General features: G+C 38.5%; 1 protein-coding gene across 20 annotated transcripts in view; it reads left to right on the top strand.

Moving 5' to 3' along the window:
• myo18ab (myosin XVIIIA b) overlaps positions 1 to 26367 on the top strand; it is a 289512-nt gene that overhangs the window by 112115 nt on the left and 151030 nt on the right. For 11 of the 20 annotated variants that reach the window (XM_072589711.1, XM_072589710.1, XM_072589705.1 and 8 more), the window contains 6 exons: positions 1463 to 1585; positions 4367 to 4426; positions 9985 to 10072; positions 17343 to 17455; positions 18266 to 18442; positions 22803 to 23013. In XM_072589711.1, the coding sequence (XP_072445812.1) occupies positions 1463 to 1585; positions 4367 to 4426; positions 9985 to 10072; positions 17343 to 17455; positions 18266 to 18442; positions 22803 to 23013 (772 nt within the window). Of the gene's footprint in view, positions 1 to 1462; positions 1586 to 4366; positions 4427 to 9984; positions 10073 to 17342; positions 17456 to 18265; positions 18443 to 22802; positions 23014 to 26367 lie in introns of those variants that run through there. The other 9 variants (XM_072589706.1, XM_072589701.1, XM_072589698.1 and 6 more) reach the window with 3 other exon arrangements.

Genomic DNA, 26367 nt, shown 5'->3' with positions numbered 1-26367 from the left:
ACCCTCCCACCCCAATTGATCCAAAAGAAAGCACAGTTTCAATCATAAGGCTACCATTTTTTTAGATAACATTAAATAAAATATGCTTTTTTTTTACATTTCATATTTTTAGTACAATATTATCATTCATCACATTTGTTATCAATTTTGAAACTTTGTCTGCATTGTCACCTGTGCTCTAAAGTTAATTACTTATGGAGTCATTGAAACCTACAATGCAGAAGAAAGGCATGTGACCTATTCTGTGCATGTTAGCTCTTTAGGACTTTTTTTGATGAGTAATTTTGACTAAGAAAATATATTCTCGTGGGTGAATGGGCCAGTATCTAGTGTTTAAGGATCTAAAATCATCAGAAAGAAGTGAGGTAGGTAAGGAGAATTTTTTTCTTTGGGTTGTTGAGATGTATGATAGACAAGAAAATTATAGAGACTCTTTATGACAGTATTGTAAAGATTTAATGAACAGAATTATTGGTTAATATGTACAGATGTGCATATTCTGAAGTGATAATTCACCCTCAAAATGAATTTTATTTTAGTTTGGTGTGAAAATTTGGATTGGCAAAATTTTTTTGTTGTGAATACATCTTAAAATCTTAAGATTTCTGTAGCGTGCACACTGTACTTGAGAAGTTACATGGCAAATGCAAATTTTGAATGTAGTCCCCATAAAATTATAGCCTTTTTTGCAAACTTCATTTTTTAATATTTGTCTTAGTTTTGTAATATAACTAGAGGCATAAGCTATAATTTGAGTTTCTCAAAAATTTGTCCTGGTGACGACTTAGTTTCCACTTTTAAAATTTATTGCCATTGATCTCTAGCACTTTTTTTTGTTGTTTGAATAGGTCTACTACTAAGGTCAATTAATAAAAACAATTAATATCACCACATTAGTTCAAGTAAATGCAGTATTAACAATTGATTCTTAACTTATTACCACAGTTAATGGAATAATGTAAATAAATTTAAGCTTTAGACACTTTTTGCATCCATTAATGTTGATTAGTCTGTAGTATGCATAATGTAGCAGCAGTCGTGAGAATCTTATCTGAAATGTGTTAGTTTGTTTTAAATATTAATATCTCAGTCATATTTGCATTTTGATTTACTTTAATGAAATCTCTTATAAACATGTAATTTGTATTAGATATCACGGCCTATTTTTATTTTACATTGCACTTCACTCAAATCTGTAAAATTCATGGTGAATTTTGCAGGTTACAGTATAAAACTGTGGAATATGAAGAAATGAACTTTACTGATGGGAACTGAAAGAAATGGAAAACTGAAATTTGTGATTTTTGGGCACTTTGTTCAAAGACTAGATGTACTATAATAGTCATTACTGCATTGTGTTTTTTGGCTGTACCTGTATGCGAGTAGTTATTTGCTTAATGACTTCACCTTTCGTCATTCTTATTTTTTTTTACATCTGGATCACATTGCATTGTTGTCACAGCTGGAACCTGCGGTCCCACCTACCCAGAGTCTAGTTCCTTCTCAAGATTCTTCCACTCGCTCCAACGATCTCGCACAGGCAGGTGTCTGGGCTGGTGTCTGTGCCCGTGTGTCATGCTGGACTGTAAGGCTGCCTTCATGTCTATCCTATGATTTCCACATCTTTGCTACAGCTCTTTGTTTGCCTTGCTCGTTCGTTTCCTGCTACTCTGTTTTTCTAGTGGTCTACTCAAAATGCACAAACCTTACCAAAAGTAATTCACCTACTGATCTAGTTGAAATTTTTGACTAATACTCCCAATCCCAATTAACATATTATGTTTTCTTGGTAAACTTGGGATTTTGATCAATTGATTTTTGGAATGCTAACTATTTGACCATCTTTGTTTTAAATTTTATATTTGTAATCTATCACAATAATATATTTGGAACAAGGCATTTTTGCAATTAGTTTACTCAAGTTGCCTTTAGCATCCGGAAGGGACTACAAAAGTGACGTCTGTACAAAAAAACTGTTGCTCTTTATTTACTAAAATCATCTGCTCCAAAATCTTGAGGCTAATTTAGCTTTGAATTGTTGTCTGAATTTGAACACAAGCCCTTTTCTTTGTCCTTGCCCTTTCCTACCAAATACCACAGCTTCCTGTTTCATTTCCTGTTTTTTTTTAAAATTTGATTTTAAAAAGTGGAAAAAGAATGTAACATGCTATTTTGTTGTACAAAAATATTGATGCTAGAACTTGTTTTCATTTCATTACTGGTTTAGAATTTCTTCTCTACCCACATAAAACATGGGGCCTTTTTATACATTATAAAGGTTTATTTTATAGAAAAGTAAATTCTTTGAAGGAAATTGTAACTTTGCATTTTTCATATTCATGAATTTGTTGAATGTACTTAAGACTATGACTTCTGGAAATGAGGTTGAAAATAAAGGTGTATAATTGTGCAGGATAATTTAACTAACTTGAGGAAGATCACAATTGTTTTTCCTATCTTGGCATTTTCAGTATGACTTGTCCTTTTTGTAGTTCCTGATCTTTTTGTGCTCCCACTTCCTTCTTTGGCTTCCCAATTCTGTAGATTAAAATGACAATGCATGGAATTAATAGCAAGTATTCTAGTCAAATTTCACATTTGAAGACTTATTTTTGACTGACTTTGTCTGAGAGAGTGTGCTTTCCAATGTTGAGTATGCACTGTTCCTGACAAATCTGGTTGAGTCACTGCTTTTGTATTAGCCCAATGACCGAGATTAATGATGCTGCCTGTTGAGATGGATTTGCATAGTCGACTTGAATAATTTTAAATTAATTCTGGCAAGTTTACTTTTGAGTTTTAGCTGTTTACTGGAGATAACAACAATATCCAGAAACTGGTGTCCCTAGTTTGTACTTAATGAAAAATTAAATTAACACATTTTTAATTTTCAGATTTTTTTGGATTTGACTTTAACATAAGACTTTAAGAAATAGACACTAAAGTTGCATCATGCTTTAAAAATTAGCATCATGCTTAAACATCAGGTTTTATACTTCTGCTTTAATTTATTCTCCGAAATATGGATGGATGTTGGCAAGGCTATATTTATTGCCCATATCTATCTTGATGATTGGGTTTGTCGCATTCAATTGCTGCAGATGTTATAATGATCATTTGTAAAGTTGAATGGTTTGGTGGGCCATTTCAAAAGGCACTAGTAGCGAGCTCTATAGAATTGAATGGTCATGTGTAAACTATATGATGTAGGATAACTGGTTTGTAATGTCCTTCAGAAAGAGAAATCTGACTTATGCACACTGTAAACCGAAAATAACTAACTAAAAATATCAGCTATGCACTCTCTGAACCATTAAATGGAAGGCATCACAAATATTCAATTGTGCAATCAAAACATTAAACTTGGATAAATTGCTCAATTCTTCAGTTTCCATAGGATATTATTTGTGATAGGATGGGTGGGGATTTGGAGGAGGTGGCGAAGCAAAAGCAGTATAAAGGTTTTGAGGGAAGTGTGTGGAAGTGATAGAAGTAGAAGACCCTTTATCCGAACATTCAAAAACAGAAAAGCTCCGAAATCTGAAGTGTGTTGCGAAGTTTTTTCTCATTTACAAGGTTATTTGGCAAGCAAACAGTTAACCCAAATCGACACCTGCTCGGTGTGTCACTCAGTTGTGACGTGGGAGGCATGGCCAAGCACTGACAGGCCTAGGTTTTCTCGGTAAACGCCCCCAAGTCGACACCCACTCGACCCGTGTCACTCAGATGCAACACGGTGGGGCGTAGCCAAGCACGTTCTTAGTTAGAAGTCTGCTTCTTTGGTAAGATTTTAAAAAATTTCACCATTAAACTGTCACATTCTGAAAACTGAAAAATTCCGAATTCCGAAAATCAGCTGGTCCCAAGCATTTCAGATAAAGGATCTTTTAGCTGTATTGGGATGCTGCTCAATTACTGCTGAGTCCAGATTGAAAATCCTATAGAATCCCTTTTAATTTCTTTAAATTATCCGCTTTTAAATCATTTTTGCTTGCCCATCATTTTGAACTTAGTTTTGAAGTAGCTGATAAATTTACAACATTTTAAATATTTAAGTCTGAATTTTTCTGCCTCGAGTTTGTCCATTTCTTTTTATTTGTTTACCCATCCAGTACCAAAGATACTGAAATATAGTTCCCGTGTGTCATTTAAATATCCGTTGTTTGTGTAAGTTCGGATAATGAGAATTCATTGACATCATATTTTTAGAGTTAAAATACCAAGGTTGCAAAAGAGAACTAAACATGTTTCTAAGTTAGAAACTTGAATAAAGCATTGAATGTTAAGGGTGACAGAAACAATATAGCATTCTTTAAATCATGGTTTGCTTTTCTTTGCTGTGCTTGGTTTATCTGCTGCTCACCAGAATCAGGTGGAAGAGGTGTCAACAACTGTGCTTCAGTCTTCAGCATCTGCTCAGCCCCAGGTTGGCATTTCAATCTAAACACTGCTTTTGAGAAGTTGCCTTCTGTGAAGTACTTGCATGTTGTATGATATTATACTTTTGTACACTTTCACATTTACATTTGCTCAGTAATTAAGTGGAAACATTGGTTGCTTTGCGATCTATCCCTATCTGACAACATCTTCCTCAACAAGTTTTGAGAAGATTTGTAGCTCAGGTTGAGGTTCTGGATGTATGTTTCTTCGCTGAGCTGGAAGGTTTGTTTTCGGATGTTTCGTCACCATACTAGGCATCATCATCAGTGAGCTTCCGGTGAAGCACTTGTAGTATGGCCCACTTTTTATTTGTGTTTAGGCTTCCTTGGGGTGGTAATGTCATTTCCTGTTCTTTTTCTCAGGGGGTGGTAAATGGGATCCAAGTCAGTATCAAACAAACACATTGATTTGGATCCCATTTACCACCCCCTGAGGAAAAAAAGGAAATGACATCACCAACCCAAGGAAACCCAATCACATAAATAAAAAGTGGGCCATACCACCAGTGCTTCACCAGAGGCTCACTATGTTACCTAGTATGGTGATGAAGTGTCCGAAAACAAACCCTCCAGCTCAGCGAGCAAACTTACATCCAGATCTCTTTCAATACCAGTAGAGAATTAATTTGATAAGCTTTTCAACTTTTGCAATAGTGTTGGTATTTCCACTTGATAAGAATCTATTTTAATAGAATTTCATTCAAAAACAGGCAAACTCAAGTTTTAAAGAAAGTTTTGGCTTAACTGGAGAGATTAGTGATGTTAAATTTCATTTTTCTTTTAAATTTCATTTGGTTTCTTGTATTGGCTCGAGAACATAACAGTTAAAGGATTATAACATAGCAATAGGTCGTAAAAGTAAAGCTGGAGCAACATAGAAATGTTATTTTAGACCAAATGCAAATTATTGCCATTATCTTGCATTAAAGTATCTTTGTATAATATTTATTTCTTGTCAATGCATTAACCATTCAGAATTTGCTATTTCTGTCAAGTGGGTTTGCTGATGGGGTCAGAAAGAGGTGCATAAATATGAGATTTAGGAACATCACTATAAGTATTATAATATGTTAAATCTTTCACCATTTTAGCTTGCAATAAACATTCATGTAGCACTTTATTAAGTAACAATATTTAGGGATAATTATTTAGTGAGAGTTGTGGAAAAATCAGAATGGCATAATTTATTTGTATAATGGGAATTATCTTCTAATTTTCAGTTGATAAAGCCTAATAAAACAACATATACTTGTATTAATTTGAAAATCTAGATGCAATAATGGATAACTTTGTACAAAGCAACTTAATATCATCATGAAAGATTGGTAACTTGAAGTCCTACATCTTTTTAATGCCAACACCATTGTTAAAGGACATTTTTTTTGCGTCATATTATTTCAAATGAAATAAATAGTTTTAAATGTTACTTTTTCCCCCCTTTTTGTGAATGGTGTGTTGTGCTTTCGAAAGCTTACTAATTCCTTTGCTTTATGTTCAATGAAACTTGTCAAAACTAATGATGCAATATATTTTCATTGTTCCACGCAAATCTAAATGCAGATGCATATGACATTTGCCTTTAAAGCTTTGCATGAACTAGGCTTAAGTGTGTTTCATAGTAATTGACCAGATCAGATTTTCTTAAATATCACAATTTCTTAGGCTGGGTGTTTCCAAGCAAAGACTCTCAAAAGGACAAAATGTGTGAAAATACTCAACGGGTCTGGCAGCAGCTGTAGAAAGGGAAACTGTTAACGTTTTTTCAGGTTGACAGTTATTCAGGGGGCCTGATGAAGAGACCTGAAACATGTCTTTTTCTCTTTCTACATGTGCTATCTCATCTTCTGAGTATTTCCAGCATTTTCTGTATTTCTTTTCAAATTTCAAGCATCCAACGTGCTTTGCTTTTGACTGCAAATAATTTTCTGCACTCTTTGGTGGGAAGTGTTTGACAGAAGTGAACATTGATGATATTATATAAGTCTGCACCTTTGTGTTGTGCTACTCTTGAAAAGGCTACTGTGATCACTGCTGCAAAACTTTGTTTGGATTGCATTTGGTTGATAAATCTGAGATTGTTTTCTAGATTTGTTCTGACCTGTTGTTTTCTCATTATTGAGAATCCTCTTACAAACAATTGATTTAGACTTTTGGAACATTTATGATGTGAAGAGCTTGTAAATCAATTGTGTATTCTCTTGGGGATTGATTGCATATTATTTCATTCAGACTGGTGATCAAGTTCGTAAGACCATCAGATGTAGGAGCAGAAATTAGGCTATTCGGCCCATCAAGTCTGCTCTGCTATTTAATCACGGCTCATACATTTTCCAATCCCATTTTCCTTCTTTTTTCCCCTTTGATCCCACTTCTCATAGATTTCACATCTGCAAGCTTGATAACTAGGGTCAGCTCTTTAGGTTCAAGCTAACAGATGAAGGATATAAAAGGATGTGGAAGATGCTATTAGCAAAATCCTCAACCTTTTTTAAACAGATATTTAGTTACCTAGTCTACAGTTTCGATTGCATTGCAGCAAGCTCTGCTATAACTCATACTACTTCAATGCGAATTGGCTTTAACACGGTTGAAGAATTTTGGCCATTATTTGTAGGACGCGAATGTTCCTTATCTGTATTGGCTATAACACGATTTCAGCCCCATTCGTTTAGATGGTGTGGCTATTGCACAATTATCTTAATGCCAGATCGCAACTATTGTGTTATATCGGAACCGACAGTATTGACTATGCTTTCCCCATTGAACAACTTTATACGATGTAAACTATAACGTCTAAACTTTCAGCACGACAAGACCTAAGTATGCATATGTGCTAATTGACACAAATTCCATCCAGACTGAACTCAACTGTGCAGATGATTATAACACCATGGCAAAGCAATGTTAGGCATTTTATTCAACCAATTTAAATAGGTCTAATTTCTACATCATGTAAATGATATTTATGTTTCCTTCATGCCATAATGCTCGAATATATTAGTGACACAAATTTTAGTGATGTGTTGACTCTTTGCATTCTAAGAGAACTAACAAAGGAAAGTTTGGTTGAGAACTGGACAAAAGCTTGGCGAAAGACAAGATAACTATACATTACTGGATTAGTGGTGCTGGAAGAGCACAGCAGTTCAGGCAGCATCCAACGAGCAGCGAAATCAACGTTTCGGGCAAAAGTCCTTCATCAGGAATAAAGGCAGTGAGCCTGAAGCATGGAGAGATAAGCTAGAGGAGGGTGGGGGTGGGGAGAGAGTCCACAGTGGTAGTCTGGCGCACTGACCTCTACACCGCTGAAGCCAAACGCCAACTCGAGGACACCTAATCCTACTGCTCCCTCGACCATGACCCCACCCCCCATCACCAAACCATCATCTCCCAGACCATACAGAACCTCATCACCTCAGGAGATCTCCCACCCACAGCTTCCAACCTCATAGTCCGGGAACCCCGCACTGCCCGGTTCTACCTCCTTCCCAAGATCCACAAGCCTGACCACCCTGGCCGACCCATTGTCTCAGCATGCTCCTGCCCTGCTGAACTCATCTCTACCTACCTCGACACTGTCCTATCCCCCCTAGTCCAGGAACTCCCCACATACGTTCGAGACACCACCCACGCCCTCCACCTCCTCCAAGACTTCGTTTCCCTGGCCCCCAACGCCTTATCTTCACCATGGATATCCAATCCCTCTACACCTCCATTCGCCTTGACCAGGGCCTCCAAGCCCTCCGTTTTTTCCTCTACAGACGTCCCCAACAGTACCCTTCCACTGACACACTCATTCGTTTGGCCGAACTGGTCCTCACCCTTAACAATTTCTCCTTTGAATCCTCCCACTTCCTCCAGACCAAAGGCGTAGCCATGGGCACACGTATGGGCCCCAGCTATGCCTGTCTCTTTGTTGGCTATGTAGAACAGTTGATCTTCCGTAATTACACCGGCACCACTCCCCACCTCTTCTTCCGCTACATTGATGACTGCATTGGCGCCACCTCGTGCTCCCGTGAGGAGGTTGAGCAATTCATCAACTTCACCAACACATTCCACCCTGACCTTAAATTTACCTGGACCATCTCTGACACCTCGCTCCCCTTCCTGGACCTCTCCATCTCCATTAGTGACGACCGACTTGACACTGACATTTTTTACAAAGCCACTGACTCCCATAGCTACCTGGATTACACCTCTTCCCACCCTATCTCTTGCAAAAATGCCATCCCGTATTCCCAATTTCTCCGCCTCCGCCGTATCTGCTCCCAGGAGGACCAGTTCCACCATAGGACACACCAGATGGCCTCCTTCTTTAGAGACCGCAATTTCCCTTCCCACGTGGTTAAAGATGCCCTCCAACGCATCTCGTCTACATCCCGCACCTCCGCCCTCAGACCCCACCCCTCCAACCGTAACAAGGACAGAACGCCCCTGGTGCTCACCTTCCACCCTACAAACCTTCGCATCAACCAAATCATCCACCGACATTTCCGCCACCTCCAAAAAGACCCCACCACCAGGGATATATTTTCCTCCCCACCCCTTTCCGCCTTCCGCAAAGACCGTTCCCTCCGTGACTACCTGGTCAGGTCCACACCCCCCTACGACCCACCCTCCCATTCTGGCACTTTCCCCTGCCACCGCAGGAACTGTAAAACCTGTGCCCACACCTCCGCCCTCACCTCTATCCAAGGCCCTAAAGGAGCCTTCCACATCCATCAAAGTTTCACCTGCACATCCACCAATATCATTTATTGTATCCGTTGCTCCCGATGTGGTCTCCTCTACATTGGGGAGACTGGGCGCCTCCTAGCAGAGCGCTTTAGGGAACATCTCCGAGACACCCGCACCAATCAACCAAACCGCCCCGTGGCCCAACAGTTCAACTCCCCCTCCCACTCTGCCGAGGACATGGAGGTCCTGGGCCTCCTTCACCGCCGCTCCCTCACCACCAGACGCCTGGAGGAAGAACGCCTCATCTTCCGCCTCGGAACACTTCAACCCCAGGGCATCAATGTGGACTTCAACAGCTTCCTCATTTCCCCTTCCCCCACCTCATCCTAGTTTCAAACTTCCAGCTCAGCACTGTCTCCTTGACTTGTCCGACCTGCCTATCTTCTTTTCCACCTATCCACTCCACCCTCTCCTCCTTGACCTATCACCTTCATCTCCTCCCCCACTCACCCATTGTACTCTATGCTACTCTCTCCCCACCCCCACCCTCCTCTAGCTTATCTCTCCACGCTTCAGGCTCACTGCCTTTATTCCTGATGAAGGGCTTTTGCCCGAAACGTTGATTTCGCTGCTCGTTGGATGCTGCCTGAACTGCTGTGCTCTTCCAGCACCACTAATCCAGAATCTGGTTTTCAGCATCTGCAGTCATTGTTTTTACCTTCATAACTATACATTAGACTATCACCTACTTTTGTAAGTGCTTAAAAAAATTGTTCTGTAAGAGAAAAGTGGATTATGAGATGTCAATCCTCATCATAGTTCCTCAAGTAATTTGATATTCCTTTTTCCACTTTTTCAATTATAGTTGAAGACTGAGGAGCAGATTGCTGCAGAGCAAGCATGGTATGAAGCAGACAAAGTGTGGCTGGTTCACAAAGATGGATTTTCCTTAGGTAATTTCAGGTGGATTTTTAAAATTCGTATACTTGCTTTATCATTATTTTCATGCTCAGCTTTATATTGACGAATCAATCTAGCGTTCTTTCTCATTTGTGAAAGAGTTCTGAACTTCTACCACATTTTGCATGAAGTAGTATTTCCTGATTTCATTCCTGTGAGATCAGCCTTTAAGCTCTGACTGTGCGCTCTAGTCCTTTATTCCCCAGATAGTGAAATAGCTTCCCTTCCTAATTTCCTAATCTTGGAGTGCCAATTAAATTAACTTTTTTGAAGTTCTAAATCAAAGTAATATACCCCTGGATTGTATAATATCCCTCTGTAATTTAACCCTTGAAGCCCACACATCAATGTAGTAAATTAACATTGCGAGCTTTCCAGGGCTAAATATCCTTCCTACGGTGTCATGCCCAGAACTGCTTAGAATTCCAGGTGGGATCCATCCAGGGCTTTCTGCAGCAAAAATATGACTTCTACCTCCTTGTATTATTTTCATAGAATCAAAGAATCCCTACAATGCAGAAGAGGGCAATTGACCCATTGAGTCTGCACTGACCCTCCGAAGAGCGATCCTCTGAAGAGCTTCCCACCCCTGCTGCATTATCCCCATAACCTGACATTTACTATAGCTAATCAACCTAGTCTGCAAATACCTGGATACTACGGACAATTAGGCATGGCCGATCCATGTAACCTGTGCATTTTTGGACTGTTATAGGACCAAAGCACCCGGAGGAAACTCTCTCAGACATGGGGAGAACATGTAAATTGTATAAGGACAATCACCCAAAACTGGAATTGAACTTGGGTCCTTAATAGCCGCTGTGCTACCATGCTGCCACGTTTTCTGTTCCTCCAGACAGCTCATCATTCTTTTAGCTTTTCTGATTATTTTTGTGACTTTTTTTTAATGGTGTGACTTCGAATGATCTGAACCCCAAATTTCTCAATCTCCCATTGATTTAGCTTTTACTTATATGGAGTATAGTCAGATCTGTTCTCTTTTAGCCCTAGCTAGATGACTTCAAATTTGCTTACATTAAAGTTCATTTGCCATAGCTCCACCATTTTACTTAAAGCATCTAAATCTTGATCGTTTTAAATCTCTGGCTGCTCTGATGTAACCTCTCCTATCTTTGTCATTAGTAAATTTGGATATGTGACCTATCCCATCAACCAGGTACCCATAAAACAGTAGAAAGTAAGAATATGATCAACTATGATCATAAACCCAAGAGGCTGTTCCCTATTTTCCTCATATCCTTTAATTCATTTAGCCTGCAGGGCTGTATCCAACTCCTTATTGAAATAATAATGTTTTGGTCTTGATTTCTTTCTGTTATAGTACATTCCACAGGCTCACCACTCTTAGTTACAAAATTTCACACCATCTCAGCCCTAAATAGTCTACCCTTCATCCTTGGACTTTTACTCTTGGTTCTGGACTCCCATATCATCGTGAACATCCTTCTTGCATCTACCCATCTAATCCTGTTAGGGGGATGTCTAAAAATCTAGATAATTCTATGTTCTTCAGTAAATATAATTATATGTTAGTCCTGCCTTTCCAGAACTCAGTCTGGTAAACCTTTTGCTGCACTTCACACCTTCCTTGGATAAGAACAGTGAAAAATGTTATCTACAAGTACAGTGGGATCTTGATCAACTGGGGCCAATGGGGTTTAATTCAGATAAATGCAAGGTGTTGCATTTTGGTAAGACAAACCAGGGCAGGACTTACACAGTTAATAGTAGGGCCTTGGGCTGTGTTGTTGAACAGAGCCATCGGGGGATGCAGGTACATTGTTCCTTGAACGTGGTGTAAGAAGTAAGCAGGGTGGCAAAGAAAGCACTTGGCAAGATTGCCTTCGTCATTCAGAGCATTGAGTACAGGAGTTGGAATGTCATGCTACAGCTGTACAAAACATTGGTAAGGCTATATTTGGAGTACTACGGACAATTCTGGTCACCCTGCCATAGGAAGGATGTTATTAAACTGGAAAGGGTGCAAAAAGTATTTACAAGGCTGTTACTGAGACTGGGAGGTTTACGTTATAAGGAGAGGCTAGATAGGCCAGCACCACTATTTTCCCCCCAGAGTATCAGAGGTTGAAGGGTGACTTGGAGGTTCGTAAAATCATAAGGGGCTTAGATAAGGTGAATAGCCAAGATCTTTTCCCCATGGTAGGGGAGTCCAAGACTGGAGGGTATAGGTTTAAGGTGAGAGGGGAAAGATTTAAAAGGTTTTGAGGGGCAAACTTTTCACGCAGAGTGTGGTGCATACATGGAACAGAGATGGGTACAATTATAACACTTAAAGGACATTTGGGCAGGTATATGGATAGGAAAGGCCTAGAGGGATAGGGGCAAATGCAGGCAAATGGGACTAGTTCAGTTGAGGAAACGTGGTTGGGGGTATGGATGAGTTATGAGAACCTGTATCTCTGCTATTGGACTATATACCGATTCAGGTGTAATCTAAACAAAGCCATGTACAGTTGCAGCAAGGTATTCCTGCTCCTTAACTTGAATTCTCTTGCTAAGAAATCCAACATTTCGTCTTTAGTACTTACTTCATCTGCATGCTTACTTTGTGACAGGTGCACAAGGACCCCCAGATTTAATTGCACATTCCCCCCCTCTCAATTTATAGCCATTCAGATAATAATCTGCTTTCCTGTTTTTGCTACCAAAGTGGATAGCCTGGCCAAGTTCTTAATGAATTCATTGAATAGAAAAGGCCCCAGTATAGATCCTTGTTTGCACCACTGGTCACAATCTGCCAATTAGTGTACCTATTCATTATCTCTCCTCAAATATGGTCCAAATTGTCCAGCCTCAAGATCATTGCCTAACTTACATGCCACCTCCAATGAATGTCAGAACCTTGCAGAAATCCTGATGCTGAGAAATACACAAATTGTCCCAGAAGTTTGACAATTCGCAGTAGGCTGTGATTTCCATTTCCTGAGCCCTTCCAAAAATGTCTTTCTATGCGGGGGCAGATGTGTGGGCCTCAGCTCTGTACTTAACCCTGGCAATGTTATACAGTTTATTTCTGGTCCATCTAATTCACTGCTTTACTCAATGCAAGTCAATTGAGCACCACAGCTGCCATCATAACCATAAACATATCCTTGTCAATTTCGTGCACATCATCTACCATAAATAAATAAATAAGACATGTTGACTCTCTGAACAGTTTTCGAGGGAATCGGTCTCCCCAGTTATAATTATACACTCTAGCAAATTTCTGACAGCAGATGTTAAACTAGCTGTTTATATTTCCCTAGTATGACCATATCATTTTTTTAAAAAATAGCAGTTTAATGTATAGTTTACCAATTCAGAGGAATGGATCCCGAGCGGGGGACTCTAGAAGATTTATGGTTAGCTCACTGCAGTGTTCTCATCTATCAGGTAATGGGGATTTGTATGCTTTTCAAGACACTGTTTTCTCCATGACTGTTAACTTGTTCACATTAGATATAGGACACTCAATTAATTTGGTAATGCTGAGATGTCTGGCGTGTTGATACTTTTAAATACTGATCTTAAGAGTATAATTTATCATGACAATAAACCAATTCAAGACTTGGAAGATAATGATATTTTGTTTTTAACATTTCAAGTTGCCATTATGAAAATAATCTTTGAGGAAAGTGATGATTTCTCAGGAATAGTCACCTGTATTTTGTGAAATGTATATCTTCCTGTGGGAACACCACCACATGCAAGGTTCTCTCATACCATCCTGATTTGTAACTAGATCATCATTCCCTCAGTGCCTTTGGCTCAAAATGCAAGAATTCTGTCATTAACAATGATGTGGATGTACCTACACTATGCTTCAAGAAGGCATCTTACCATCACCTTCTCTAGGGCAAATAAGGATAGCTGCCAACCAGTGATGTACAGATCGTGTGAACAAATATAAAAAAAACAAGTTGGCAATCTTGAGAAACCTGAAAGCTTAGCAGTAAGCTAGAAACAGGATTTCATGCCTGTTGAAGGAAAGTTCCAAGTTGTGGAGGTGTTGGAGATCATATGAATGCAGATTCTGGCCTTAAGGAAAGAGGGTTGATTACACTCTGTCCATGGGATGGCTGAGTGGGAGATGGTGATTTTGTAAATTGGAAATTAGCGTTTGGCATGGGATGCACTGAAGAGTTATGTAGTTAATGTACTTCTGTAACATAGGAATATGGAGACTGTTTTTATAAGGCTCTGTAAGCAATGCAATGTTCTTAGTATTAATGCCTAGATGTAGACCATTGAACAGTGTACTGTGATGTATTGGTTCAGATGATGATACCTTCAGCAGCAGGACCTCAGACATGGCTGTCCACCTTCCTCAACTGAGGATTCCACATTACCATGGTAAACAGGACCCTTAGCTGTGTCCAACTCACTTCCCACACTTCAGCTCTCACCTGTTACCTTCCCTTCCTTCTCACTTTCTACCCCATCGGCGTCTGCATCCAAAAAATCACAAGCTGCCATTTTAGTTACCTCCAGTGGGATCCCGCCACGAGACTCATTTCTGTCTCTCTCTCTCTCTCTCTCTGTGTCTCTCTCTCTCTCTCTCTCTCTCTCTCTCTCTCTCTCTCTCTCTCTCTCTCTCTCTCTCTCTCTCTCTCTCTCTCTCTCCTCCCTCTCCTCCCTCGCAAGAATTCTGCAAGGACACCCTGGTCAATTCCGTCTCTGCTCCAAACATCTCCCCACACCTCCATGGCACCTTCCTGTACAATTTGTAGAGGCAGAACACTTGCCTATTTGCCTCCTCACCATCCAAGGCCCAAACACATCTTCCAGGTGAAGCAGTGATTCACCTATCTTTCTTTCAATCTAAACCACGGCCTTGTTGCCCACAATGTAGTCTCCTCTACATTGGGGAGACAAAATGCAGACTACATACTGTCTGTAAAAATGATCTCAAGTTCCCAATTGCTTGCTACTTCAATACACCATTTTCCTGTGCCAACATTTCTGTCTTGGGTCTGCTGCAGTCATCTAGCGAGCTCAAAGCAAGATGGAGGAACAACATCTCATTTCATCAAGGCACCTTTAGTTTTCAGTCTTCAACACTGAGTTTAACAATTTCAGAGCATGAGCATCCACTTTCTTGTCTATTACCTATCCCTACAAACCCAGGTGTTGGCATGAAATGGGTTGCTCAGTATAGCCAACCCATTTTCAACTACAAATAATCCCCAAGAGCTTCTCCTCTTCCTTGGTCTACTATGAACAATCCATTTTCTGCCTATTCCTTTTTAATTTTCTCACTCTGAACTCCATCTCCTTTCCCTCCTCACTCCTTTACCTCCTAATCCCGTCATCAGCAGGTATACCTCCATTTCCTAGTTGCTTCTAGTTCTGGGAAGAGTCACAGGACTCAAAACATTAGCTATGTTTCCACTCCACAGATGCTGTCGGACCTGTTGAATTTCTCCAACAATTTCTGTTTTATTTCGATCAATGGGTATATCCCAAATGATGTAGAAGATATAATATCATTTTACAGTTATGTTATGTAGATTACATAGTGCATATCTTAACATTTGTAATGCATTATAGAAAAAACCCACAATCCATATTAGATTTTAGTCTCTTTATTTGTCTTTCTCTTTAACTTTGTTTTTCTACTACACCCCTCCCCTATCCTATTTCCATTTTCCTCCTGTGCATAATTTCTGGGCCAAACGTAATCAAAGTAATCAATGTTCTTGACATTGCCTTTCATGTAGAAATTCCCTTTCATCCAATCAAGACCTGGAAACTGCCTATTGCTAAAGGTTAATTCGTCAAGCAGGTCTAATTGATTCCTCCGTTGTTATTTTATGCATATCTAATTACAAAGCCATAATTTAGTGGATTAGATGGAAGGAGTCCATGTTCATGTCCTGAATGTACTGTTGTTTCCTGAGGCAGTCCATATTCAAATGCAACAAGATTTGGACAATATCCATGTTCGGGCTTACAGCGGCAACAAACATTCAAACTACAGAAATATCCATCACTAATAAGAGATAATCTAATAACTGCCCCTTGACATTCAATGGTGTTACCACCATTGAATCCCACACCAGCAACATCCTGGAGGTTACCATTGACCAGAATCTCAACAGGACTTGCCACAGAAAGAGTGGCTACAAAGTAGGTCAGAGGCTAGAAATATTGTGGCAGGTATTTTACCTCCTGATTTTCCAAAGACACTCTATCGTCTACAAGGTACAAGTCAGGAGTATGACGGAATACTCCCCACTTGCCTAGATAGGTGCAGGTCCAACAAAACTCAACAAGCTTGACTCCATCCAGGACAAAGCAGCCCACTTGATTGGCATTGCACCTGCAAGCATCCACTCCACTCCGCCATCGATATTTGGTAACAGCAATGTGAATTTGAATTTGTATTATCTATAGGATGCACTGCAGACATTCACCAAAGATCCTCAGGTAGCACTTTCCAAACAACAGCCACTTATACCTAGAAGGATAAAGGCAGCAGATACTCCCCCGCCACGGGAACATCACCATCTTCCAGTTCCTCTCTTAAGTCGCTTATCATCCTGACTTGAAAATATATAGTCATTCTTTCATTGTCATTGGGTCAAAATCCTGGAATTCCTTCCCTAATGTCATTGTGGGTTGCAGCAGTTCAAGAAGGCGGCTCACTACCACTTTCTTGATGGGAACTGCAGGCGGGCAATAAATGCTGGCCAGCCAGCGATGGCCTTATCCCACAAATGAAAAATAAAAAGATATACTTAAGTTAGTGTTTTGTACTAAATGTCTTAATCTGTTGTCATTGTCTTCAGTTCACAAAAGCCCTGCATTTAGCAGATATAAAACAACCGTGAATATTTATAAATTAATATAAACTTCAGATAATTATATGTCTGGAGCTTGCACATTCTTCCTGTGTCTGTGAGGAGTTCCACCAGTACGCCAGTTTGCTCCCACGGTCCAAAAATGTGCAGGTTAAGAGGATTGACCATGTTAAATTGTCCATAGTATCCAGGTATATGCAGGCTCGATGGATTAGCCATGGTGAATACTGGCTTACAGCGATAATATAGTGGGCTGGGTCTTCAGAAGGTTGGTGCAGACTCGATGGGTTGAATGGCCTCTTTCTGCACTATAGATTTTCTGTGATTCAGTGAATGGCAGATATTGCAACTATTCAAACAATATAGTCAATATCAGTTTTTGGATACGTGATGTACAGTATGTAATATTCTAAACTAATTTTTGTTTTTGCTGAAGCTGCTTATTTAAAGACTGATGGTGGCACCTCCAACCTTCCAGAAGGTAATGTGAAAATTATACTGGATCATGATAGAACAATACTTGAAGCAGATGAAGATGATGTGGAGAAGGCAAGTCCAGTAATTTGATAAAACTGTAATTGACAGGATTTTTTTTCAGTTATTAATATTATGAAACAAGTTTCAACACCCTTCAGTATATTACTGAAAGATTATTTGATATTCTTCAGCTTGAGTTGTAAGGGTAGATTATTAATATACTGAATATAAAGTGATCTCCTATAAATCTGTAAACTGCTTTAGATTGTAATTGCAGTGCTATTTGAACTGGTGTCTGTAAACCCGTAATGATGCACAAGGTTATATTATTAAATCTGAGCTTCAATGAGTGCATATGTAAATCAGTAGTTTGTGCAATGTTTATACAATTGATACTAATACAACTTGGACTTTTTCTGCATGTCACAGAAAGCTTATTGGTTTATCAAACTGTTTTAATACCGTTAAACAGGGTTAAGGCTCTAGACTACTGTACATACTTGGTTGTGGCTGGGGCCTCCCAAGCTTGTCTCTGCCAATCTGCACCGAAGCTGTTTGGTTTTATTTAAATGGGGTGTATTTGAGGAAACCAATTATAAATGGTATTGGTGTAGATTTTTCAGCCTGGTTGGAAATGAGAATGGTGATCTGTATCTATGCATGAGGTACACATTTTGTTTTTATTTTTCTCCTTACGAGAAGCTAAGGTTTACTCTGTACTTCTAATTGCGCTAAGTCAGGATGCAAACAGATTATGTGGCTAATTTGCCAGGAAAATTCACTTGGTCCATTCTTTTGGGACAACTCTTTTGCTATGTATTAGTCTTTAGAAAAAACAAAGCTAGTTTTCTTTTCCTCCTTACTTCTTATTACATTTATCAGGCAAATCCGCCAACCTATGACCGAGTGGAAGATCTTGCATCCTTGTTGTACCTTAATGAATCAAGCGTTCTGCATACAATACGCCAACGTTATGGGGGTAACCTAATCCACACCTACGCAGGATCAAATATGATAGTGGTGAATCCCCTCAGCTCTCCTTCAATGTATTCTGAGAAGGTATGTCTTTCAAGTAATCCTTTCCAATATTTTTTATTTTATTGTGGATTGTTGAAGTGTCATATTGCTTGCTAAGGTACCATCAATTAACTTAATTGACTGTAGATCAAGTATAAAATAGCATGTTTAATATGAGGAATATATTATCTGAAAACTCCGAGAATCATAAAATGTACTGTTATTTCAAAATTGTTTTTTGCTTTCAAAAAATTCAACTTGCTTAATTAAGCAATTTAAATAAAATGGCAGAGTAATTTTTGATAGTTAGAAAAAATGATCAATTAAGCAACTGAGTTATGAATACTGTACTGTAGTTGCATAATAGTACAGATAATCCTTGAATACTTTTGTGCTAGCATTTCCGTTATGTTTGCTGAGCAGTGTTCCAGTGAAGCCCATTGCAGGCTGGAGGAACAGCATATTATTTTCAGTTCAGGCACTTTAAACCCTGTAGTATTGAGTTCAATAATTTTAGAGCATGAATAACATCCTCCCTTTGGATTAACCTCTTATTCCAGGCAGCCTCCTCATTTGTTCCACTCGCTGCTCCTCCCTTTTATGAATAGAATGAAAGCTATAGTGTTGCAGTTTTCCTTTTAGTTCTGAAAGGGTCACTGCAGTCAAAGCATTAACTCTGCTTCTCTTTCCAAAGATGCTGAGTTTCTTGAACACTTGTTTTTATTTCAGATCCCCAGCATCTGCTGTATTTTTCTTTTTATTTTCTTGAATATTGCATTGGCTTCTCATTGTTCATTCTGTCAAAATCCACTGACCCTTTCTAGTAGCACTAAGTATTCCTAGAGGAACAATACAAGACGTGGCTCACCATCACCTATCCCAAGGCAATTAAGGATAATCAATATGTTATGGACCAGACCAGACCCCCTCAAAGCATTTCAAGAAAGTAGCCCGGACCGTAGCTTTGCTAGTTGTTTTAAGCAGGTGCAGAGTGTATATTCCAGGGTTGATGCAGCTGACCCAACCACTCAATTTTAAACAAAATAGAATTTATTTGCAATATTACTGAATGAAACACAAACAAGAGCAGAATATAGATTAGCTTAACCTATCTGAAAGCCCTACAGATTATCCCAGCTTAATGATACTGTTCCAAATTCCTGCCACAATCTCCATAAACATCCCTTTGCACAAATGGTAAAATCAAACACCGGGTCTTACAGGAGAGATATCACTGAGAGAGGATCAGCATGGACCTGCTTCTTTGCTTTCAGTGAACAACCAGGCTGCTAAAACCAAGCCACCCAAAGAAAAGCTGAGCTGGGAGAACTGGCCACTTTTCTTTCATTGTACAAGTGTGTATTTTTTAAAAAAAGACTTAACCTTTTTGCCTGTGACAGTATCTGTTAGCTATATTCAAACTGGCCCTAAAACCCACCCAATTCGGACTTTCAGCCTCTCTGGGGGAAAAAAGGCAAGGACAGCATAATTTTTTTAAAGGAGCAGCATCATAAATAAATGTTGACCTTACCAACAATGCCCGAAACTCATGAATGAATAATTTAAAAAAAACTGGTTCATGCTTAAAATCCTTTCTCATGAAAGTATATAATTGTGTTGTGTTACAACACGGGATAAACCCCTGTGCTAATTTAAACCCGACACAAAGAAGCACACCTAGTTTTGCAATCTGTTAAATTTTGAGAGACGAACTATCCCAGATCTCATTATTTAAAGTAAAAATTAATAATTTTATTCTTTAAGTCCAAAAGAGAACATTAAAACAACTATTTAGAACTCTTTTCCCTTAAACCTATCTTTTACCTCCCATTCTACAATACTGGTCTGATTTTAAAAAAGGAAAAAACCACCCCGGTTAAGATTTACAAAAATAATAATCACGTTTCCAAATCAGCCAGCTTTGTCAGTTCTCCTTTGTTGATTTTCCTCTGTATCTTCCTGGGTCGTCTTTGGTCTTCTGCACAACATTTCTTATGGACCGGTACCTTTCGGAGAGTTATCCTGCTAGCAGTCTGTACTTGTTGGTGCTCTTTTGCTGTTCTTCCCCTAACTGTTCAAAATGCCCAGTTTTATATCCCAAAAGTTCAGATCATTTTATTGGTTTGATGTCATCCCATGTAGTAAAATTCAAACTCGATTGGATTTTGGTATCTGGGGCATTATTTAAACTGGCCGAATTTGAATTTGTTTTTGTTCCATGGCAACGCAACTCCAGCTATTTGTTTCAACCAAATGTTAAACTTCTAAACTGTTCAGTATACTTTGTGCTTTCAGTCAGTCCTTGCCAGCTAGGTGCAGAGGTTATTTGTGAGTTTCCAAACAATGCATACATATTGATGTACTGCAAGCAATTTTTTAGACTAGTAAACTCTCACCTCGAAACTGATGAGAATGCTGGACTCAGAATGGAACACAATAATAATGAGACCAGCAAGCAAAGATGGCAACAATCTCTTCAACGTGATCCAAACCTGTTGGTACTTTTAAGTTGGGGGAGGATGGTTGGAGTGGAGAAGGTTGCCACAACTTGTTACATGTTACTTTAGAACACACATTATGGCAAAATGCAAGTTTGATTTATAGAGTCATATAACATGGAAACAGACCTTTCCATCCAACTTGTCCAAGATGACCAGTTTTCCCGAACTAAGCTAGTCCCATTTGCCTGCATTTGGCCCATTTCCCTCTAACCCTTTTCTATTCTTGTGCCTGTCAAAATGTCTTTTAAATGTTGTCACTGTACCTGCATTTACCACTTCCTCCAACAGTTTGTTCCACATATGAACCACCCTCTGTGTGAAAAAGTTGCCCTCAGATCCATTTTGGATCTTTTCCCTCTCCCCTTTAAAATTATGCCCCCTAGTTTTGAAATTTGCTACCTGAGGGAAAAGATCTTTTCTACTTACCTTATCTATGTCCCTCATAATTTTATAAACCTCTGTAAGGTCACCTCTCAATCTTCAGTGTTCCAGGGAAAAATGTCTGAGATTATCCAGCCTCTCCTTTTAACTCAAACTGTCCATAAAGATTAGTAGAATAGCTGATTTTTTTTCCCCAAAAGCTGGCAATAAGTAGTGAAAAGATGTCATCCTTCACAAAATAAATTTGGTGAAAGATATCACAATTCATCAATCAGACTGAAAGCAATGGAATGAAAATTCATCAATCTGACTAGGCAATCTGCATCATGTTTCTGTTCAGAATATGAAGACGACAATCAACTTCTGTTTACAACTTCCTGTCCCACTGACAATATCCAATCATCCTTTAAGCAATTTGAATAGTCAGAGTTGATTTTTGATATAATGAGCAGTCAGCTTTTATTATCATACTACAGTTGGTTCTACTATAATGCCTGTTTCTTCAACGTGAATTGTCTTTCACATGTTGAAGAATTTAGACCATTATTTGTAGCAAGTGAACTTTCCTTACCTGTATTGACTATAAACGTGATTTCGGCCCCATTAATTTAAATGATGTAGCAATTGTGCGATTTTTAAAAAATCTATAGTGCAAGGTTGCATGAGAACGGAACAATGACGTTATAGCAGAACTGGTTGTGTTGTTGAACTTATGCACAGTGCTAGTGTCACCCATGTAATTTAGGAATGATTGACATTTGAAAACTTACAAATCACTTGTGAATAAGAAATTCATGAACCTCCTGAGAATCTTGGCCATAAGTTTTAGAAGTAATAATTTTTTTTGGAAATATTTGTGAATTTAATTTCAAGGAAAACTAAAGGCATTTTCATCCTCGCCTTAAGTTCTGATGATGGAGGAATTGAGTATATGTTGTTATACTCCAGAAAGCCTCGTGGTGAGGATAGAACTAGAGTCAGTCTTTCCACACTTTTATTAGCTTTCAGTTACAAGATATACTTTGCAAAAATGCAACTCTTAACCATTCTATGTTCTTATTTATAGGGGCAAAAGTAAATTTGCAAGTAAAGTCCATGAGCTGCGTACATTTAATAACAGTAAATACACAACTTACGTGTAGGACAAATGTTTATAGTGCTTAATAGAAAATATTACATATTGAATTTGTGCTTAGTTGAAACCAGTTGCGCTATCATTTTGAATTGCTGTTACTCACTCTGAGGTATGAGTGTTTATTCATTTCAGTGGAGTATTGTGAGTTAACAGATCCTCGCCTGCAAAGTGTGGCTTAAGCTGAAGCTGTTCGAATGAATCTTTTTTTGTATAACAATCTGAATAGGGCAAGAATTATTTTGATATCACACATTTAAAATTGCCTAGGAATTTAGTTCTATTTCATTTCAAATATCCATATGTGAAAATCTATCCATGCAGTTGCAATAAATTGATGATTGCCTTATTCTCTGTTATCTATACAAAATCTCTGTATTCATTTCAGGTTATGCACATGTTTAAGGGATGTCGTAGAGAAGATATGTCTCCACATGTATATGCTGTCGCACAAACTGCGTACCGAAATTTGCTGACTACAAGGCAGGATCAATCCATTGTTTTATTGGGCAGAAGTGGCAGTGGTAAAACTACAAATAGCCAACATCTCGTTCACTATCTGGTCACAATTGCTGGGAGCACAGGAAAAGTTGTGACTGGTAGGGAAAAGCTAAGCAAAGGTTTAATCCGTCAGAAACTTGGTATTCATGTTATAATAAACAGTTAGAATGTAAATGCTGCATTGCTTTATTTCTGGTTGCCCAATTAAATCTACATTTAATTTAATCAATACTTTTTTGTACATTCAAAAAGGGAAGAAAACAGATCCATGTGCCAACAAGTATTTTTATGGCACTATAACCCTGTAAAATTGGAGCAACATTGAATGTAGAAAGGGATGCATGTTGCCTTATCAACGACCTTGATGACTTCTTCCCAGAGGATGTGAATTCTGGATTACTATATGAACCAAAAGCAAATTGGGATAAGATACTTAAGATTAGTAGGTTGAATATGTAGCTCATAGAATTTAGAGGAAATATGTTTTGATTCGTGAGGCACTGTACAGGGGAAAGAGAAAATTTACAATTTGGATGGAGTTCACTTGACCTGCAGTAGGACATTCCTTGGGCAATCACATGCCTAGGGTTGTAGCAAGGATTTTTAACTGAATAATTGGGTGGCGATTTACAGAGAAAGAGATTTAGGAATTACCAAAAAAGGACAGGTAGTAGAGTAGGCTATCATGATGATAATAACCAGAGTGAGAGACAGAGCACAGAGTATAAAATTAATCTGAATATAAATATGAAGAATTCGTGACAGGATGGATGAATAGATCATACAAATAAATACTAAATGGACATGATATTAAAGCTGTGATAGAGACACTGGCCTGGTGGTGGGAAGTGAAAGTAATTTGGAGTGTTAGCGACAGACCAGAGCCTTGTCACTTTTACAACTTGACTGGAATTAAATTCTGAGCCAGCAGCCGCATTGCCAGTTGGAGAACTGAACCCCAGAATTCCTTCAAACAGCACTTTTTAACTGCCGTCCATAAATTCTGAAGATCCTCCCTCCATTTGTCAGGCAGGAGTTCCTTATCTAGGGCCCTAATTCAAGTAGACAGCTCACTGGCAACTCGTCAGCTAGTGGATTGTTGGAAGAGCCTGTGGTCTGTCTTAATTTAGCTGCAGATTTTCCACTTGAAAGTGTTTCTGCTGTTGTGGGTAAATCACCTTTAACTTGGCTACATATTAAGAAATCCCAGGGACAATCAAATACTGAAACAATTATTTCAACTTTATTGCATGTAGCAACCAAAGAAATCCCTCCAATAAGCAAGTTAAGCCTCACAAATAAAATTGACTAGAATTTAGCTATGATTCCAACCAGTACTTTCTGTCTCTGGATGAGTCTAGAGTTCAATTCCTGTGCAGTGTCGTTCTCTGGCATTCTGCTCCTGAGAAATGTTGAAGTTGAATTCTTATGTAATTTTCCATCTGTCCAGTTTGTGGTGTGACATTACTGATGATCCTTTAGATTCTTTCATTCACAATATTGACTACTCCTCTGGAATCATCATGTCTACAACTTGTCGTCTTAACAAAAGTAGCTTCTTTGTTCTTGTTACATTTGGCATTGACTATTTGTTTGAAGACACCGCTTTCCTGTGATTAACTCCTTAAATTCTTCTGCAGGGAAATCATTTGTCCTTTAGCATAAGGCAGCCATTTATCAAGCAGTTGTTAAAACAGTTTGTTTATGTATCTTTGACTCTTCCATTTCCCAGACATGGTTAATTGCTTTCGATTCCTATGTAACAATTTGTCCTTGCCGCTTAACAGTTTATTCAAAACAGAGTTATTGCTGATTCTTTCAATTCTGGATAGATATTAAAGCTCTGAAATTTATACTATCACACCAATTATTCAGAAAATGGAACCTTTCGGCCATAATTGCAAAGTGTCAAAGGCTGGGAACTGAATGTTGAAAGGAATTTAGCATTGTGAACACATAGGAGAAGGAGGTTGGGTAGTTGTGACAAATTATCTTGGCTCAGAAGGATAGAGATAAGTAACCACAAAGGAAGGAGGCCATTGATGGGAGTAGTTTATAGGCCCTTAACATTACTTACTTATTCTGTACGACAGGGTAGGAATCAAAAATAATAGCTGCCTGAAAGAACAAACAGAAAAATTGTGTGCAGTTTTAATCAAGTTGTAGTTTAGCTGAAACAAGTCAGAAGTAGAAGTTCTCCTGACCTCTGAGGAGAGTGGGTACAAGACAGTTTCTTAGAGAAAATGTTCTGTATTTAAATAAGAAAAGGGATATTTAAATCTGGTAATGTGCAATGAGACAAGATTAATGTTTAGAATTGTTTATTTGACGGTGAAAACCTTGGATCTGGAACTAGTTTCTTAAGTCTTTTGCTTAAAAAAGGAAATTACAAAGATAAGAAAACAGAGTTGGCTAAGTGTACTGGAAAATCTGTTAAAAGGTAATGGTACAGATAAACTATGATAGATATTTATGGAGACATTTTAAAACTCAACAAAAACACAGTCTCTTTCTCAGTGGAATAAAAAGGATGCAGTAGGATCTTAAGAATTATGTAAAATTGAAGGAAAGCATGTAAAATGCCATATGGGTTAGTGGTAGACCAGAAGTTTAGGAAAAGTTTTGAAGCCAGCAAGTGATGATATACAAAATAATTAGAAGGAAATTAGAATGTAAGAGTAAACTAGCAAGAAAATAAAAACCGATTTTATGTATGTAAAAAAGACAGTAGGTAAGATAAGCATAGAATCCTTAGAGATGAGACTGGGGATTAATAATGTTTAAATAAAATGTTCTTTTAACATGCAATTTGAGCCTGTTTTCACAATGGAAGACAAAAAAGCATCCCAAGAATTATAGTGGTTAGTTCTGACCCCAGGGATTCTGTGTGCATATTCTTGTTTCTAATTTGGATGGTTGAAATTGACACAGAAGCTGAATAAATGATAGGTAAATTTACAGCTGTTGCAAACTCGGAAGAGCAAATGAATTTAAGGTTCATATTCAATGCTCAAAATAATATAGTAAATTATTAACCCTTCTAAGGAAACTGAGCAACTTAGTTAGACCTTTCCCTATTTTAGTAGTATAGAGGCAACCTGCTTGTATTCTTTATCAACTTTGCACTTTCAAAAGTGCAAGTGCTTAGCCAGCAGTCTATGCCAACAAGGTATTGACAAGTACTAATTGTTTCCTGCCTTGCATGACTTTGGATTGGCATGCAGACTTTTCAAATAATTTACTTTTAAATTGATGCACCAAGCCATTCTAGCATGCAATAAATGCCTTGTTGTTATTTCATATAATGAAAGCTGTGCTTGGTGGGAAGAGAGCCCAGAAGATTAACTTCTGTCCCAAAGAAATTCATTCACTGAACTGATGCTATGTTCTACCTGATGACTAATGTATTCACGTCATTTGATTAGATGTTACAATGAAAGCATTACGCCTTT

The sequence above is a fragment of the Chiloscyllium punctatum genome, chromosome 19 (assembly GCF_047496795.1).
Source record: "Chiloscyllium punctatum isolate Juve2018m chromosome 19, sChiPun1.3, whole genome shotgun sequence".
In the NCBI taxonomy this organism is placed as follows: domain Eukaryota; kingdom Metazoa; phylum Chordata; class Chondrichthyes; order Orectolobiformes; family Hemiscylliidae; genus Chiloscyllium; species Chiloscyllium punctatum.
Note: the sequence above shows the minus strand (reverse complement) of the source record. Positions and strands in the feature narration are given on the sequence as shown.